Genomic DNA, 16,569 nt, shown 5'->3' on the forward strand with positions numbered 1-16,569 from the left:
CTACAGATCATTGACAAATACAATCCATAGGACATGAGATTAAACATGTAGTCAATACTACCAGTTCTTAAAAAAAAAAAACAACCTAGAACTCCAGCAACTTTCCCCTCTCTTTCTCCATCCTTTAACATCCTTTATTAAGAAAGATTCCAAATTCTTCTATATAAATAGATGATGCCAAGTAGCTTTATAGGAAGAAAAATTAGTAGGCCAGACAAAGGGAAAATGAATTCTTTAAGTGAATTTTCTGGTTCATCAAATGTCTCCAACACTTTTTTTCCCCTTCGTCCTCTAGAAAGGGGTGAAATAGTTGCCCTTCCTGTGTTCTGGGTTCTTGGCTAGGATTGCTATTTATTTGAAAATACAGGCCTAGAGAACCTTAATTTGCTGGTGATGAGAGATTTTCTTTGGTTTCTAAGCAATTGTGGTATATGAGAGAAACCAAAAATTATTCTCCACCGCAGTTGATTTATGCACATGAGGGTAAATAAATTCAAGGTAGGCACCTTCCAAGAAAGGTGGGAAGAATTACTTAGTATCTGGCACCATATTCATTTAAAGGTATCTTTACCCTTCTCTATAAATATTCTTTTAGGTGTTTCATATTCATGTCTGATGACTTAGGGCATCAAGGCAGAACACTGGATTTGGAGTCACAGGTCTGGGTTCAAAACCTGGCTATGCCACTTATCACCTGTGCAACCCTGGGCAAATTGCTTAATTTCTCTGAGCTTGTTTCCTCATATGTAAAATCAGAGCTGGTAGCCTTTAAAGTATGCTCTAGCTTGAAACCTATGACCCTCTTTATTCTAGACTATAAGCTCCTTAAGGGGAAGAAGGAACTTAATACTGGGCTCAGTACAGAGAGAAGGTGCTCAAGTCATGCCTCTTAAATCATTGAGGAGAACACTGCTAAGTGGGGAGGGGCACATACCTTACCAGACAGCAACACAACTGTCATGGGGGCCCCTCGCTACGTGGAGGGCTCCACCTCCGGCTTCTGTTTTGAAATGAGCTGCGCTTCCTTCAAGGACAGGTATACTTCTTCTTGAGGATCATAGTAGTAGAACTTTCTGATGTAAGAGATCAGAGGCCTAGGGCACAGAATTGGCAGGAGCACTTATAATAAAAGATATATAATACAATAAAAAGTTTTAAAGAAAAATAAGGCTCTATTTCCCCCTCTTTCCTTCCTCTGTCTCTGTACAGACAAGGGAGACCATTCTCAATTACCCCTCATACAGATCCTTCCTATCTATGGCTCTTTCTCTGGCTTTATCCTTGAAAAGTCCCAATATTACTTCTACCATGTTCTTTCCCACTTGACTTTCCATGGAGATTACTAGGTATACACATACATCTTTCTCATGTGGATGCATGCTACAGCCCTAGAGTTGGTGTTAGGAAGAAACAGACCTAGGAAGGGTGATAATTGAGAACATTTTATGCCAAGCTCCATCTCTGGAATCTGAGCCAATAGGCTTTATCAGGAAATATATCTTTTCCCATATTGCCCTTCTGCCCCCAAATCCCTCAAATCCAAATGCCAACATACTTCGGCAAAGGAAGATCTGGGATATGATCAATCCGGACAAGCTGTCGGATTCGAAAACGGCAAAGATGCTGGAGAGATTTGACATTGCTGAATCTGGACACAGGATAGAGGAGCTGGACTGGAGTTGGTGGGAGTCCTTTAGGAACAAAAACAAGACATTTAGTAGCTGGGTGATCTGAGTAAGAAAATGATTTAATCTCTCTGGGCTTTAGTTTTCTCATCTGTAAATTGAGAGGCTTAGTTTTGATGACCTCAATTGTCCTTTCCATCTCTAGAACAGAGAAAAATATTCAAATACTGGCTGAGAAAGAAAGGGGCTGTGGCTATGACCAAAATTAAAAAGGCATATGGTCCTGTAAGGTTCTTTTCTCAATATTTCCAATCTTTACTTAGCTGGAAAAAACCACATACCATTTAATCCCCCACTTAGTATGTGAAGCTTTTAAGAATAAAATGTATACTCCCCTTCCCTATTTAGTTTAATCCTTCCCCTGATTTACTGACAAGACTTCTTCGGGACCTTTCTTCCGGTATTCCACATATCTGAGAAGGTAAGTGTGAGGATTTCAAAATAGGTGACTCCTTTTAGGAACACTTCATTTTATTTGAATTGTCACTATGATTACTATATTATGTGTCCATCATTAAAAAAAAGACAAATTTCTGGAGGGGGGGCAGAAGGGAGAGAAGAAAACCGGATTTAATAATGGAGCTTTATAATGTCCTTGAAAGCAATCAAGCCTGCTCTTTTCTTTTCGTTAAATTCTGGGCTTAGAGCTTATTGGAACCAAGGGAGATTAAAACACTAAACACAATGAAGAAATACTATGAGTTAAGATTTTTTAATCCCAAATAAACTCAGGTATATTAAAAAATATATAACTCTACAACAAGAACCTAGAAAGCCTCAGAAGGAAAAAAATTGGTTTAGCCCAAAAGACTATGAGAATGGCGGGGAAAAGTGAATACATAGAAAAAAAATTTAAATTATAACAAAATAATAATTTTGAAGAAAAAAAACTGAAAGGAGAATAAGTAAATAACTTAGCTCAAAACCTGAAGAAGGGAGCAGCTTTGGGAAGAGTTTTTGACTAAACATGTGATGGAATCATAGGAGACAAAACAGACAATCTTGATCACATAAAAACTGAATGTTTTGCACAAGTTTTCAAAGAAAGAAATCTAAGCTATTGTAATGGGAATGTAAATTTTTTAAGATCTTCCCTGCCCCTAGGCTAAAGTGCACCTGGAGCCTGGGGTGGGAGACTTGTTTTTCATTAGATACTTTTTTTTTTTAAGCAATCGGGGTTAAGTAACTTGCTCAAGGTTACACGGCCAGTTATTTCTGGGTGTGGTGCTGAGTGTCTGAGCCCGGGATTCCATCTCCAGGTCCTCCCGACACTGGAGCCGGTACTCTTACTCGCTAAGCCACCTGGCCATCCCTAAGCAATTGGGGTTAAGTAACTTGCTCAAGGTTACACGGCCAGGTGTTTCTGGGTGGGTGCTAAGTATCTGAACCCAGGATTCCATCTCCAGGTCCTCCCAACACTGGAGCCGGTGCTCTTACTTGCTGTGCTACCTGGCCGCCCCTAGATACTTCTTGATTGGCCAGTGAGTCAATAAGGTTGTTACATTCTCTGAGCCAGGAGAAGGCTATATAAGCCCTGATGTGTAGCTTTGTTTTGGGGCTCACTTTGAGAAGTGTTCTGTGATTTGATCAGGTGAAACTCTGGAAAGCCGTTGTCCAGAGCCCCCTGGCTTTGAAACCCAGATGTTGTTTGGTATGGATGTAATGGTTGGACAGTTTGGAAATTTCTGTCTACTTGATCTGTTTCTGTCTTGATAATTCTGTTTGTATATCTGAAGTTCAGGGTGCTGACCTTTTTCCCCTGAACTAGGTAAACATAGGTAATACATATCTGACTGATTAAAGTAAGCTTGTTAACCCATTTTGAGTTGCTTTCCTTTAACAAAGCAGATCCAAGAACCTGTGTTGGCAGAGACCCTGAGGACGCTTGGGGTGCTTGCTGCTACAGCTATAAAATAACTATATGTGATCTAGATCACTAACAATTAGGGAAATGTAAATTTAGAAAATTGGAAGTCCACCTTGCATACATTATTGTCCAACTTGGGGAAAAAAAAAGCGAAAATGACAAATGATAAGAGGGGTTAAAAGAAACAGGTACACTAAAACAATGTTGTTGAAGTTGTAGGTCAAGGAATTCTGGAAAACAAACTGTGTATACCCTCTGACCAGCAATATCACTATTAAGTCAAAGAAAGTAGAAAAAAGAACCATTTCTTTGCCAAAGAACTAGAAACTAAGGCCATCAACTGGGGAACAGTTAAACAAAATTTGGTAGATGAATATAATGGAATAATATTGTACTGTAAGAAATGATAGTAAAGGCAGGAATTTGCTTGAGTTCATTCCCCATTTACCTCCAACACCTATAAAAAATAACTCTAAACAAATTTTAGAGCTACAGAACCCAAAAAATGACAGAGTGAAATACATCTCCAGCTGAAGTCTGCCTGGCAAGCCAAAAAGGAGGGTCTATCACACTGGGCTGAGAGTGGAGCACAGTCCCACATGGGACATGCCAACAGAGACGGGTGGCATAGACCCAGCCAGAGCAGACCTTAGGGGACTGAATCACTGGCAGTTGTGGCGGTTTCCAGACTTCTCAACCCACAAACTCCAAAGTAAAAGGTCAGTAGGGAAACTCTGTTGGACCTAGATGAGAGAAGAGCACTGTCCAGTCCCTGCCCTCAGGGTGGCAGAGGTGGTGGCTGCCACAGGAGCAGCAGCAATGGCGGCTGCTTCTGGATTTCCAGGCCCATAGATGGGGGGGACGGACCAAATCGCTTATCAGAGGGCAATTGCAGGAATTTTTGCTGGCACTGAGGCAGGATACTCTTGTTTTGATCTGCTTGGATCTGGATCGCAGTCTTAGGTGGAGGTCCTGGGGTGAGGAGGAGCACTGGCGTGGCAGAGTGATCACCTCTTGAAAAAGATCCCCAAAAGAAAACACCTTAGTAATATCACAGCCAAATTCCAGAGTTCTCAGGTCAAGGAGGAAATACTGCAAGCAGTCAGGAAGAAACAATCTGAGTGTTGTGGAAATACAGGCAGGATAACGTAAGACCTAGCAGCTTACATTAAGGTATCAAAGGGCTTGGAATTAAAACCAAGAATCACTTGCCCAGCAAACCTGAGTATACTTCAGGGGAAAATAAGGACATTAAATCAAACAGAGGACTTTCAAGCATTCTTGATGAAAAGATCAGAGCTCAACAGAAAATTTGACTTTCAAATACAAGATGCAAGAGGAGCATGAAAAGGTAAACAAGGAAGAGAAATCATAAGGAACTTATTAAAGTTGAGGTGTTTACATTCCTACATGGAAAGCCAATATTTGTAACTAATGAGACTTTTCTCAGTATTAGGATAGTTAAAAGGGAATACACACACACACACTCATGTATGTATAGGTGTATATGTGTGCATATGTATATGTATACATAGACAAAGGGCACAGGATGAACTGAATATGAAGGGATGATATCTAAAAAATAAAATTAAGAAGTGAGAGGAATATATTGGGAGAAGGAGAAAGGGAGAGACAGAATTGGGTCAATTACTTCACATAAAAGAGGCAAGAGAAAGCTGTTACAATGGAGAGGAAGAGCAGGGAGGTGAAAGGGAATGAGTCAACCTTATTCTCACTAGACCTGGCTTAAGGAGGGAATAACACACTTAATTGGGTATCTTACCCTATAGGAAAGTAGGGGGGGAAGAGACTAAGATGGGGGGATGACAGAAGGGAGAACAGATTAGAGGAGGGGGTAGTCAGAAGCAAACACTTTTGAAAAGGGATAAGGTCAAAGGAGAAAATAGAATAAAGGGGGACAGGGATAGAATGGAGGGAAATATAGTCTTTTACAATATGATTACTATGGAAATGTTTTGCATAACTACACATGTATAACCTATATTGAATTGCTTATCCTCTCAGTGGAGGGTAGGTGATGAGGGAAGAAGGGACAGAATCTGGAACTCAGAGTTTTAAAAACAAATGTTAAAAATCATTTTTACATGCAACTGGGAAATAAGATATATAGGCAATAGGGTATAGAAATCCATCTTGCCCTACAAGAAAGTAAGGGGGGAGGGGGGGGGGGGGGGGGGGAGGAAGAGGGAGATATAAGAGGGCAGCCTGGGGGAAGGGGTAATCATAATGCTTTGCCATCTTGGAGTGGGGGGTAGGGGAGAGATGGGGAGAAAATTTGGAACTCAAAATCTTGTGGAAATGAATGTTGAAATCTAAAAATAAATAAATTCTGGGGGGGAGGGGAAGAGAGGACAAAAGCAATGACTTCAGAGAAACCTCAGAAGACTTATATGAACTGATACAAAGTAAGGTAAGCAGAACCAGGAGTGAAATTTACATAACAACATTATTGAGATGAACCGCTCAGAATGACAATTATCAATGCAATGATCAACCATGATTCCAGAGGAGCCAAGATGATACATGCTTCTATAGCTGATAATATAAACACTCACATCCCAATAGCGATGAACTCAAGGTATAGAAATAAAAAATTTTTTGATATGGCCAACTTGTAAATTTGTTTTGCACGACCATGCCTATTTGTTACAAGTGTTTTCTTTTTTTCCATAGTGGAGAGAAGGGGAAAAATGCTTATTAATAGGACTGGGCTATCATCAATTGATAGAATATTTTTTTTTGCACACTTGAAACTCAAAAAGACATTTTTATTTAATACCTCAACTATAACCTTTATCAATATTCCATAGCATTCCTAAAAATTTTTCATATCATATTAAAAATATATGGTTTTACTTATAAGGACAAGATGTGTGGGTTGGATGATGCATATGCTTACATTTTATTGTAAATATGAAGACATGATGCTACAATTATTCCTACTGGGTCATATCTTTTTCTATATTAGTTATTTCCCTTTGGAACATCAGTAGAATTTGTTAAAGGTTTATAAAAACTTGTCAACAACTGACAGAGTATAATAAAAGTTTAGCTTTGCATGTAGTTTTTCCTATTTTACTAACTTGAAAATTTTAGGGGGAGATTTTCAGATTTTCAAAATGTATAGTTTGGTTGTCGCAGTAACATAGTTTTGCCTTATCATTATTGATAAAATGCCTAAGAGACTCTCTGATGAAAAGATTTCAGAACTACTAAGAAATATAAAGATCCAGCAGTAGTCAAGTATAGAAATATAAGAGGATCCCTTCAAAGCATCCCTTTGTAGAGGTTAGAAGGTTCAGAGGTGTTACACATGTTTTCAGACTTTTTCAACATATTGATTAGATTTTTTTTCCTCTCAAAAAAAATATTTGTTACATAGGATGATTTTCTGGGAAGAGGAATAATAGTTGAGATAATTATAATAATGTAAGAAACAGAAGATATCAACAAAAACTTATTTTAAAAAATAACTATTAAGATATATCTCTGGGAATAGGTGGGGTGGAGCCAAGATGGTGGAGTAAAAACAGGACCTCTGGGCAGCTCTGGCTCCCACCACCTTCAATACATGTAAAAAATTACTCTAAACAAATTTTAGAGCTACAGAACCCACAAAGTGACAGAGAGAAACAAATCTCCCACTGAAGGTAGTCCAGAAGGCCAACAGGAAAGGTCTATCACACAAGGTTGGAAGCCAAGCTCAGTCCCATATTAGCCACCCAGTTCTGGCTCTGGGGCAGCCCCAACTAGTGGTAGCCAGAGCAGACTTCAGGAGAATGAATCACTAGCAGCTGTGGCAGTTTCCAGACTTCTCAAACCATAAATGCCAAAAAGAAAGTAAAAGATCAGTCAGGAACTCTGTTGGAACTGAGTGGAAAAGAGTGAGGTTTAGCCCCTGCCCCCAGGGGGAGAAGTGGCAGAGGTGCGGGAGACTGCAGTAATTGCCTGGCAAGATGAGCAAGCAGAGGAAGCACAAACAGACCACAGAATCCTTTTTTTTTGGGTGGGGGGGGACAAAAAGGATCAAAGCATGGAATGGGAGGAAGACAATGAAGTCAGAACTCCTGCATCAAAAGTTTCCAAGAAAGCAGAGTGCCTAGGTGGCACAGTAAGAGCACTGGCCCCGGAGTCAGGAAGACCCGGGATCAGTTCTGGCCTCAGTTACTTAACACCCACACAAAATAACTGGACATGTAACCTTGGGCAAGTTACTTAACCCCAATTGCTTATTAAAAAAAAAGTTTCCATGAAAAATATGAACTGATTACAGGCCATGGAGGAATTCAAGAAGGATTTTGAAAATCAAGTAAGAGGAATGAAGGAAAAATTGGGAAGAGAAATGAGAATGATGCAAGAAAATCATGAAAAGTGAGTCAACAGCCTGCTAAAGGAGACCAAAAACAAAAAAATATTGAAGAAAATAACACCTTAAAAATAGACTTGGGGCCAGTAGATGGTGCAGTGAATAGAGCACCAGCCCTAGAGTCAGGAGAACCTGAGTTCAAATATGGCAGCAGACACTTAACACAAAACTAGCCGTGTGACCTTGGGCAAGTCACTTAACTCCAATTGCCCTACCTTCCCCCCTCAAAAAAAAAAAAGCAAAAAATTAAAATAAAAAAAAAATAGACTAACCCAAATGGCAAAAGAGGACCAAAATGCCAATGAGGAGAAGAATGCCTTAAAAAGCTGAACTGCCCAGATGGAAAAGGAATTTCAAAAACTCACTGAAGAGAATAATTCCTTTAAAATTAAACTGGATAAATTAAAGGACTTTGTTACTTTAGCCACAAAGCTAAACAGCATTACCTCAAGTCTAAACTAGCCTTGAAGTTTACAGACTTGACTTTGTAAATGTATTGTCTTTGTGATGTCCTTTTATTTTTTCTTTGAAAACTGCTATCATGTGAGATAAGATGTAAATTGCTGCCAACTGTAGTAATGATACTTTTAATAAAAGTGACCATGACATGCAGGAAAAAAAAAACCCATAAAATTAGACTGGAGCATATGGAAGTTAATGACTTTATAAGAAATCAAGATACTATAAAACAAATCTAAACAAGTGAAAAAATAGAAGGCAATGTGAAATATCTCACTGGAAAAGCACTGACCTAGAAAATAGATCAAGGAGAGATAATTTAAAACTTTTTGGACTACCTGAAAGTCATGATCAAAATAAGAGCCCAGACACCATCTTTCAAGAAATTATCAAGCAAAATTATCCTGATATTCCAGAACCAGAGGGAAAAACAGAAATTGAAAGACCCTACTGATCACCTCTTGAAAAAGATACCAAAAAGAAAACTCCTAGGAATATCATAGCCAAATTCCAGAGCTCCCAGATCAAGGAGAAAATACTGCAAGCAGTAAGGAAGAAACAATTTGAGTATTGTGGAAACACAATCAGGATAACACAAGACCTAGCAGTTTCTACATTAAGGGACTGAAGGGCTTGGAATATGATATTTCAGAAGTCAAAGGAGCTAGGACTAAAACCAAGAATCACCTACCCAGCAAAACTGAGTATAATGCTTCAGGGAAAAGTATGGTCATTCAATGAAATAGAGGACTTTCAAGCATTCTTTTTTTTTTTTTTGCTTTTTTTTGGAGGGCAAATGGAGTTAAGTGACTTGTCCAAGGTCACATGGCTAGTTTTTTATGTTAAGTGTCTGAGGTCGGATTTGAACTCAGGTACTCCTGACTCCAGGGCTGGTGCTCTATTCACTGAGCCACCTAGATGCCCCACTTTCAAGCATTCTCAATGAAAAAACCTAAACTGAACAGAAAATTTGACTTTCAAATACAAGAAGCAAGAGAAGCATGAGAAAGTAAACAGGAAAAAGATATCATAAGGAACTTATTAAACTATTTACATTCCTACATGGAAAAACATTAATTGTAACTCATAAGACTTTTCTCAGTATGAGGATAGTTGAAGGGAATATATATGTATACATACACATATATGTATGTATAAGAGGGTGTTTGTGTGTATACATATATATGTCAGTGTGTGCATATGTATGTACATGTATGCATGGACAGAGGGTACAGGATGAGTTGAATATGAAAGGATAATATCTAAAAAAAAACAAAATTAAGAGGTGAGAGAGGAATATATTGAGAGAAAGAGAAAGGGAGAGATAAATTAGGGGTAAATTATCTCATATAAAAGAGGCAAGAAAAAACTGTTACAATGGAGGGGAAGAGCAGGAAAGTAAAAGGGAATGGGTCAACCTTACTCTCATTGAATTTGGCTTAAGGAGGGAGTAACATACACACTCAATTGGATGTCTTACCCTACAGGAAAATAGGGGGGAAGGGTGATAAGAGGGAGGATGATAGAAAGGAGGCCAGATTGGGAGAGAGGGTAGTTAGAAGCAAACACATTTGAAAAGGGACAAAGGAGAAAATAGAATAAGTGGGAGGGTGGGATAGGATGGAGGGAATTATAGTCAGTCTTTCACAATATAACTACTATGGAAATATTTTGCATAATGACACATGTACAACCTATAGTGAATTGCTTATCTTCCCAGTGGGGGTGGGTGATCAAATTAGAGCTGTAGAGGAAAAAATGGGAAAATGATAGCTAGAGAAGAAAGATCTAAAAAGAGAATAGCTTGAAAAAAACCATACCAAAGAAAACAACTTCTTGAAAATTAAAATTGACCAAGTAAAAGCAAATGACTATGAGACATCAGGAAATAATAAAAGAGAGTCAAAATACTGAAGAAGAAAATATAAAGAATCTTATAGCAAAAACAACTGATCTGGAAAACAGATTGAAGAGAAATAATTTAAAGATCACTGGAGTACTTAAAATCTATGAACAAAAAAGAGCCTAGACATCATGTTTAAAGAAATCATAAAAGAAAACTGCTCAGGTACCTTAGAATCTGGGGCAAAGTTGAAACTGAAAGAATCCACGGGTCACTTCCTGGAAAATTGTTCAAATGGCAAATCATAAGTTACAGCAAGGGAGGCTAGGTGGCACAGTGAATAGAGAATGGGCCCTGGAGTCAGGAGGGCCTGAGTTCAAATCTGGCCTCAGACTCTTAACACTTACTAGCTGTGTGACCTTGGGCAAGTCACTTAACCCCAACTGCCATGCAAACCCCCATAAAAAGCAAAAAAGTTATGGCAATAATGGTTGAAGACATGGAGGTTCCTACTGCCAAACCACAATGCATATGTGACACTACAAATTACCAGAACAGAAGCAGATATATGTTTCATTTGCAACAACAACAAAAAAGCAACCAATACAACAAAACAAAAAAAACCCTGGTTGCAGTAAATGAGCTACAAAAAAGTATTTAAAATGTGATTCCTGAATAAGTGATTACAAGGAAATAGATTTGATAATATTTTCTTTCTCATATCTATGCAAAGGCATTTTAAACATAAATAATGGCAAGGAGATATTCTAATTTTACTCTGAAATAATTTTTTATACTGCCATCTGTATTTTCTTTGCCTTAGAGATTTAAAAAAGAAAATGCACTGCACCAACTGGATGCACCTTGACCTTAAATTTTATTACTTCCTGTGTTTAAAAATTAGATATGATAGACCTCTGGCAATTACTGGGTGGAAACAGAAAGCCATATACTATTTCTCAGCTATTCATGACACCTTTACAAAAAAAGTGATCGTGTCTTGGGAAATAAAATCTGAAAAACAAATGTAGAAAAGCAAAATATTATACACATATTTTATTGACCACAATGCAATAAAAATTACATTAAAGGACTACCTTAAAAAGTATTAAAGATCAAATAGCAACATTTTAACTTAATCCTAAAGAATTGGTAGCTCAAAGGATAAAAGAAACAATAAATAATTTTATTAAAGATAACGACAGTAATGATTTAATGCCAGTTCTAGGGAGAAGGAATCAAAGTAGTCTTTAGAGAAAAATTTAAATCTGTAGATACTTTTATTGATAAAAAAAAGGAAAGGAACAGATCAATGAATTAGAAATGAAACTAAAAATACTACAAAACAACAAAATTCTAAAACTAATAAATGCCAAAATAGACAATCTAAAAAAAATCAAAGAGGATAGCAAATTTAAAAAGAAAAAAACCCATTGAATTAATAAAATCAAGAACTTTTTGGCAGGGAAGGGGAAAGACTATAAAACTATTAGCTAATGTGATTAAAAAAGAAAGAGGAAAACCAAATTACCTATAACAAAAAAATGAAAAGAAGAATTCATGATGAATTACAATTTTCCTTACTCTATATCCCAATAATACCAACAAAAGTAATTATAAAAACATAAAATATCTAGATTAGCATAACAAGAAATAGGGAATTTATATAACCCAGTTTCAAAAGAATAATATGAATAAGCCATAAATGAACTTCTAATGAAAAATATAGGACCAGAGGGATTCATTGAATTCTATGAGATATTAAAAATAAAAAACCCTAATTACACAAACTATTTGCAAAAAATAGTAAAAGAGGAGAGCATACCAAATTATTTTTCTGATGTGTATATATTTGATTCATAAACCTGGGAGAGTAAAAAAAAAAACAAAGACCAATATCCCTAATAAATATAGATGCAAAATATTTAAATAAAATATTAGCAAAGAGGCTAAAACAGCATATTACAAAGACTATACACAATGACCAGGTTGGATTTATAACAGAATGTAGGAGTGATTTAATATTAGAAACTATTAACATCCATATTAATAACTAAGTTGACCAAGACAATATGATTATACTAACAGATGCACAAAAATCTTGACAAAATAAATACCCATTTCTATTAAAAATACTAGAAAACACAACGAAATGGACCTTTCCTTAAAATGATAAAAAGTCTGTATCTAAATCCAAGAGCAACCATTATATTCAACTGAGATACACATGAATTCTTTCCAATAAAAGCTGGGATAAAACAAATATACTCACTGTCACAACTTCTATTCGATGTAGTATTACTAATGCTGGCTATAACAATAAGACAAGAAGGGAGTGGCTAGGTGGCACAGTGAATAGAGCACTGGCCCTGAAGTCAGGAGGACCTGAGTTGAAATCCAACCTCAGACATTTAACACAAAAACTAGCCGTGTGACCTTGGGCAAGTCACTTAACCCCAACTGCCCTCCAAAAAGCAAAACAAACAAACAAAAACAATAAGACAAGAAAAAGAAATCGAGGAAAGAAGTATAAGTAAAGAAGAAACACAATTATCACTTTGCAAATGATAGGATGTTGTACTTAAAGAACTCCAGAGTCAACTAAAAAATTACTGGAACAGAAACTTCAGCAAAATTACAGAATATAAGATAAATTCATACAACTCATCAGCATTTCTATATAATGTCAATAAAACCCAGTAGGAAGATAAAGAAAGAGAAATCCCATTGAACAGCATTACAGAATGTAGTAAAATACTTCTGGGAGTCTACCTACTAGAATACATAAGAAAATACAAATACAACAACAAAGCACTGTTTACAGAAATAAAGACCTAAATAATGGTAAAAATATTCATTGCTCATGGATAGGATGAGTCAATATAATTAAAATGACAATATTAATTAAAATAATATATCCAATGCCTTTCCAAATTATCAAAGGATTACTTTATAAAACTAGAATAATGAAATTCATGTAGAAGCAAAAAAAGGTGAAGAATCTCATGGGAAATAACAAAAATAAGTGAGAACAAAGGAAGACTAGCAGTTCCATATCTCACACTATACTACAAAAGCAATAATTGTCAAAACAATTTAGTATTGATTTTAAAAAATAGAAAGATCAAAACATAGAACAGATTAGCTGTACAACATACAGAATGTTGATGTATCTGGTAAATAAATGTATCTGGTACCTTGTTATTCTATAAACACAAAGATTCCAGCTAATATGATAAGGATTCACTATTTGATAAAAACTGCTGGGAAAAGTGGAAAGAAAGCAGTATAGAAGAAAATTTATTTAGACCAACACCTTACACCTTATTCCAAGAAAAGTGCCAAATGGATATATGACCTACATATAAAAAGTCACATTATAAATAAATTAGAGAAGCATGGAAAAAATTACCCATCAGATCTATTGAAGAGAAGAAAAGTTCATGACCAAACAAGGGATAGAGAGATCGCAGAAAATAAAATAGACAATTTTGATTACATGAAACTGAAAAGGTTTTGCATAAACAAATTTAATAAAGTTAAGATTAAAGGGAAACAACTGGGAAAAAAATATTTGCAGCAAGTTTTTCTGATAAAGGTCTCATTTTCCTGACATATAAGGAACTGACACAAATTTATAAGAGCAATTCCCCAATTGATAAATGGGATATGGATGTGAACAGGCAGTTCTCAAAGCAAGAAATCCAGGCTATCTATAGCTATATGAAAAAATGCTGCAAAAATCACTTTTTAAAGTGAAAATTAAAGTAATTCTGAGATTCCACCTCTACTTCATCAGACTGGCAAAGATGACAAAAAAAGGAAAATGATAACTGTTGGGGGGGCTTCAGGAAAATAGACATATCGATGCACTGATGTTGGACCTGTGAATGGGTACAACCATTATGGAAAGCAATTTGGAATTATACACAGGAAGTTACTAAAATATTGTGTGCCATAAACCTAGTTGTATCACTTCTAGGTTTTTAATAACAATAATAACTAGCATTTACATAGAACCTACTATGTGCCAGGCACTATGCTAAGCAGTTTATAAATATGATTTCATTTGGTTCCCATAACTCTGAGAAGTAGAGGGTATTATTCTTCCCATTTAAAGAAACAGGAAGGGGCGGCTAGGTAGCGTGGTAGATAGCGCACCAGCCCTGGAGTCAGGAGGACCCGAGTTCAAATCCGGCCTCAGACACTTCACACACACACACACACAAAAACTAGCCTTGTGACTTGGGCAAGTCACTTAAACCTAAATGCCCTACCTTCCCTCTACAAAAACAAAAAAACAAAACAAAACAAAACAAAACAGGAAAAGATCCTATACATATGAAAATGTTTAAAATTTAATTACACTGATATTTTAAAGTTTAATTAAATATTTAAATTTAAAATATTTAAATTTTTATTTAAATTAAAATTTTTAAATATTTAAAGTTAAATTAAATTTCAGTAACAGCAAAATCATAGGAGGAGTGGGGAGTGAAGGGGAAGAGGAAGTGCATTGCACTTGGAGAGAAAAGTAAAATAATGCAACGCTTCTAAATTCCACAATATCTTTGATAACTTAACTAATTTACATATCTGTTCCCTAAGTAATCTATAATCTCTTTTAACAGGACATACCCAGTACTGGACAGCAGCCTGGCAGAGTACACAAAGTGCTAGACTTGAAATTCAAAGATCTGGGTTCAAGTCTAGCCTCAGCTACTTATTACCAGTATAGCCTTGGGCAAGTTACAACATTTGAGTCTAAGAATTTGCTCATCTCTTAAGTGAAAAGTTAGATTAAATGATTTTTAAGGTCCTTTCCAGGTCCAAAGCAATATCCTACAGGAAAAAAAAAAGGATTGTGCAATTATCAGATTTCTTTTATACCTACCTGAATTTTAATGAACTTATCTACTTTGCCTATTTTGTTACTTTCTGCCGCCCTTGGGCTGCTAAACAGCAATTTAAACCAAGATAACTCCAGTGATGATTTGACCATTTAGTTTCATGAAATAGACAATTCTCCCCAAAATAAATCCACCTATCTCAACTGTTGCTGCCATAGGACAGTGTCAAATTGAAGAGATTAAATATATATAGAAATCCAAGATAGGGTATCAGTAGCTGACATGGTGTGAAAAGCACTTGCTCTTCCCTAATTCTTTTCCTTCTGCACCACTCTCCTCTCCCTTTTTCCCTACCTCCACAAGAAAGCAGCAACACAGTTAACTAAAAGGGGCCTTATTTCAGAGCTCCAGCTACTTGGTATGTGATTCTTTTTTTAAAGCAATTGGGGTTAAGTAACTTGCTCAAGGTTACACGGCCAGTTATTATTTTTGTGTGGGTGCCGAGTATCTGAGGGTGGAACCGACGGTCTTACTGAGCCACCCGGCTGCCCCTCTGGTATGTGATTCTTGAAACAAAGGCCTATGCCCTATAAAGATCAGCCAAGTGATCTTCTGTGAAGTTTGTATTCAGTCAAAGGGCCACACTTGAAGACCTAGAGAGCTACATGTGGCTTCCAGGATTAAGGTTCTCCACCCCTAGTTTTGAGAATCTTAGTTAAAACTCTTTCAAAGTAGATCACATCTTTCTGTGTAGAGAAGTAATGCTAAGAGGCGCAATTCCCACAAGCAAGTCAAGTCCTAACTGCTCCAAGTTTCTCTTCTTACCAAACAGGAGAGACCCAAATGTGTTGACAACACAAGAGGAAGTAAGAAAAGTTAATTTACAATCCATCATGTCTTATTTAAATTATCAGAATTTCAAATATTCCAATAAATGGGCTCAATCCTATAAATAACACCCTACCTAAGGTTTTCAGGACTCTTCACTTTTTGGTATTCTTTCTGTGCCAACCTTACTCACATGTTACAAATGGTCCCAAAGAGAATCACAAAACCTTCATGTTAAAAATTAGTCTTGAGGGGCAGCCAGGTGGCGCAGTAAGAGCACCGGCCCCAAAGTCGGGAGACCTGGGATCGTTTTAGGGCTCAGATACTTAACACCCACACAAAAATAACTGGCCGTGTAACCTTGAGCAAGTTACTTAACCCCAATTGCTTTAAAAAAAAAATTAGTCTTGAACTCTGCAGATTTTTTCCATTATTCTAGCTAATGTGTTAAAGTGCTATTTTCCTCTCTCCCCCAATTACTTCTTTCCATTCTTAGACAGGATTATGCTGTCAGTTCTCAATTTAGGGGGCAGGAAAAGTAGATGACAAGGAGCAAAAGATGGTAACTGCTAAGGATTCCTCAAATGAAGAGCAATCTTTGTGCTGTCACTGCACTTAGGGGTGGCAAGTTACAAATAGTACCTATTGTT

At 36.7% G+C, this 16,569-nt stretch overlaps 1 protein-coding gene across 1 annotated transcript in view; it reads right to left on the reverse strand.

The window, feature by feature from the left end:
• SOCS7 (suppressor of cytokine signaling 7) overlaps window positions 1-16,569 on the reverse strand; it is a 44,303-nt gene that overhangs the window by 7,563 nt on the left and 20,171 nt on the right. The window contains exons 8-9 of the mRNA XM_069064284.1: window positions 1,556-1,691; window positions 935-1,094 (exon numbers count right to left, since the gene is read on the reverse strand). Of these exons, the coding sequence (XP_068920385.1) occupies window positions 974-1,094; window positions 1,556-1,691 (257 nt within the window). The 3' untranslated portion in view covers window positions 935-973. The remainder of the gene's footprint in view (window positions 1-934; window positions 1,095-1,555; window positions 1,692-16,569) is intronic.

Source organism: Petaurus breviceps, unplaced genomic scaffold (assembly GCF_028583685.1).
Source record: "Petaurus breviceps papuanus isolate PSGF00001 unplaced genomic scaffold, PetGlider_PUasm1.0 90630, whole genome shotgun sequence".
NCBI lineage: Eukaryota > Metazoa > Chordata > Mammalia > Diprotodontia > Petauridae > Petaurus > Petaurus breviceps.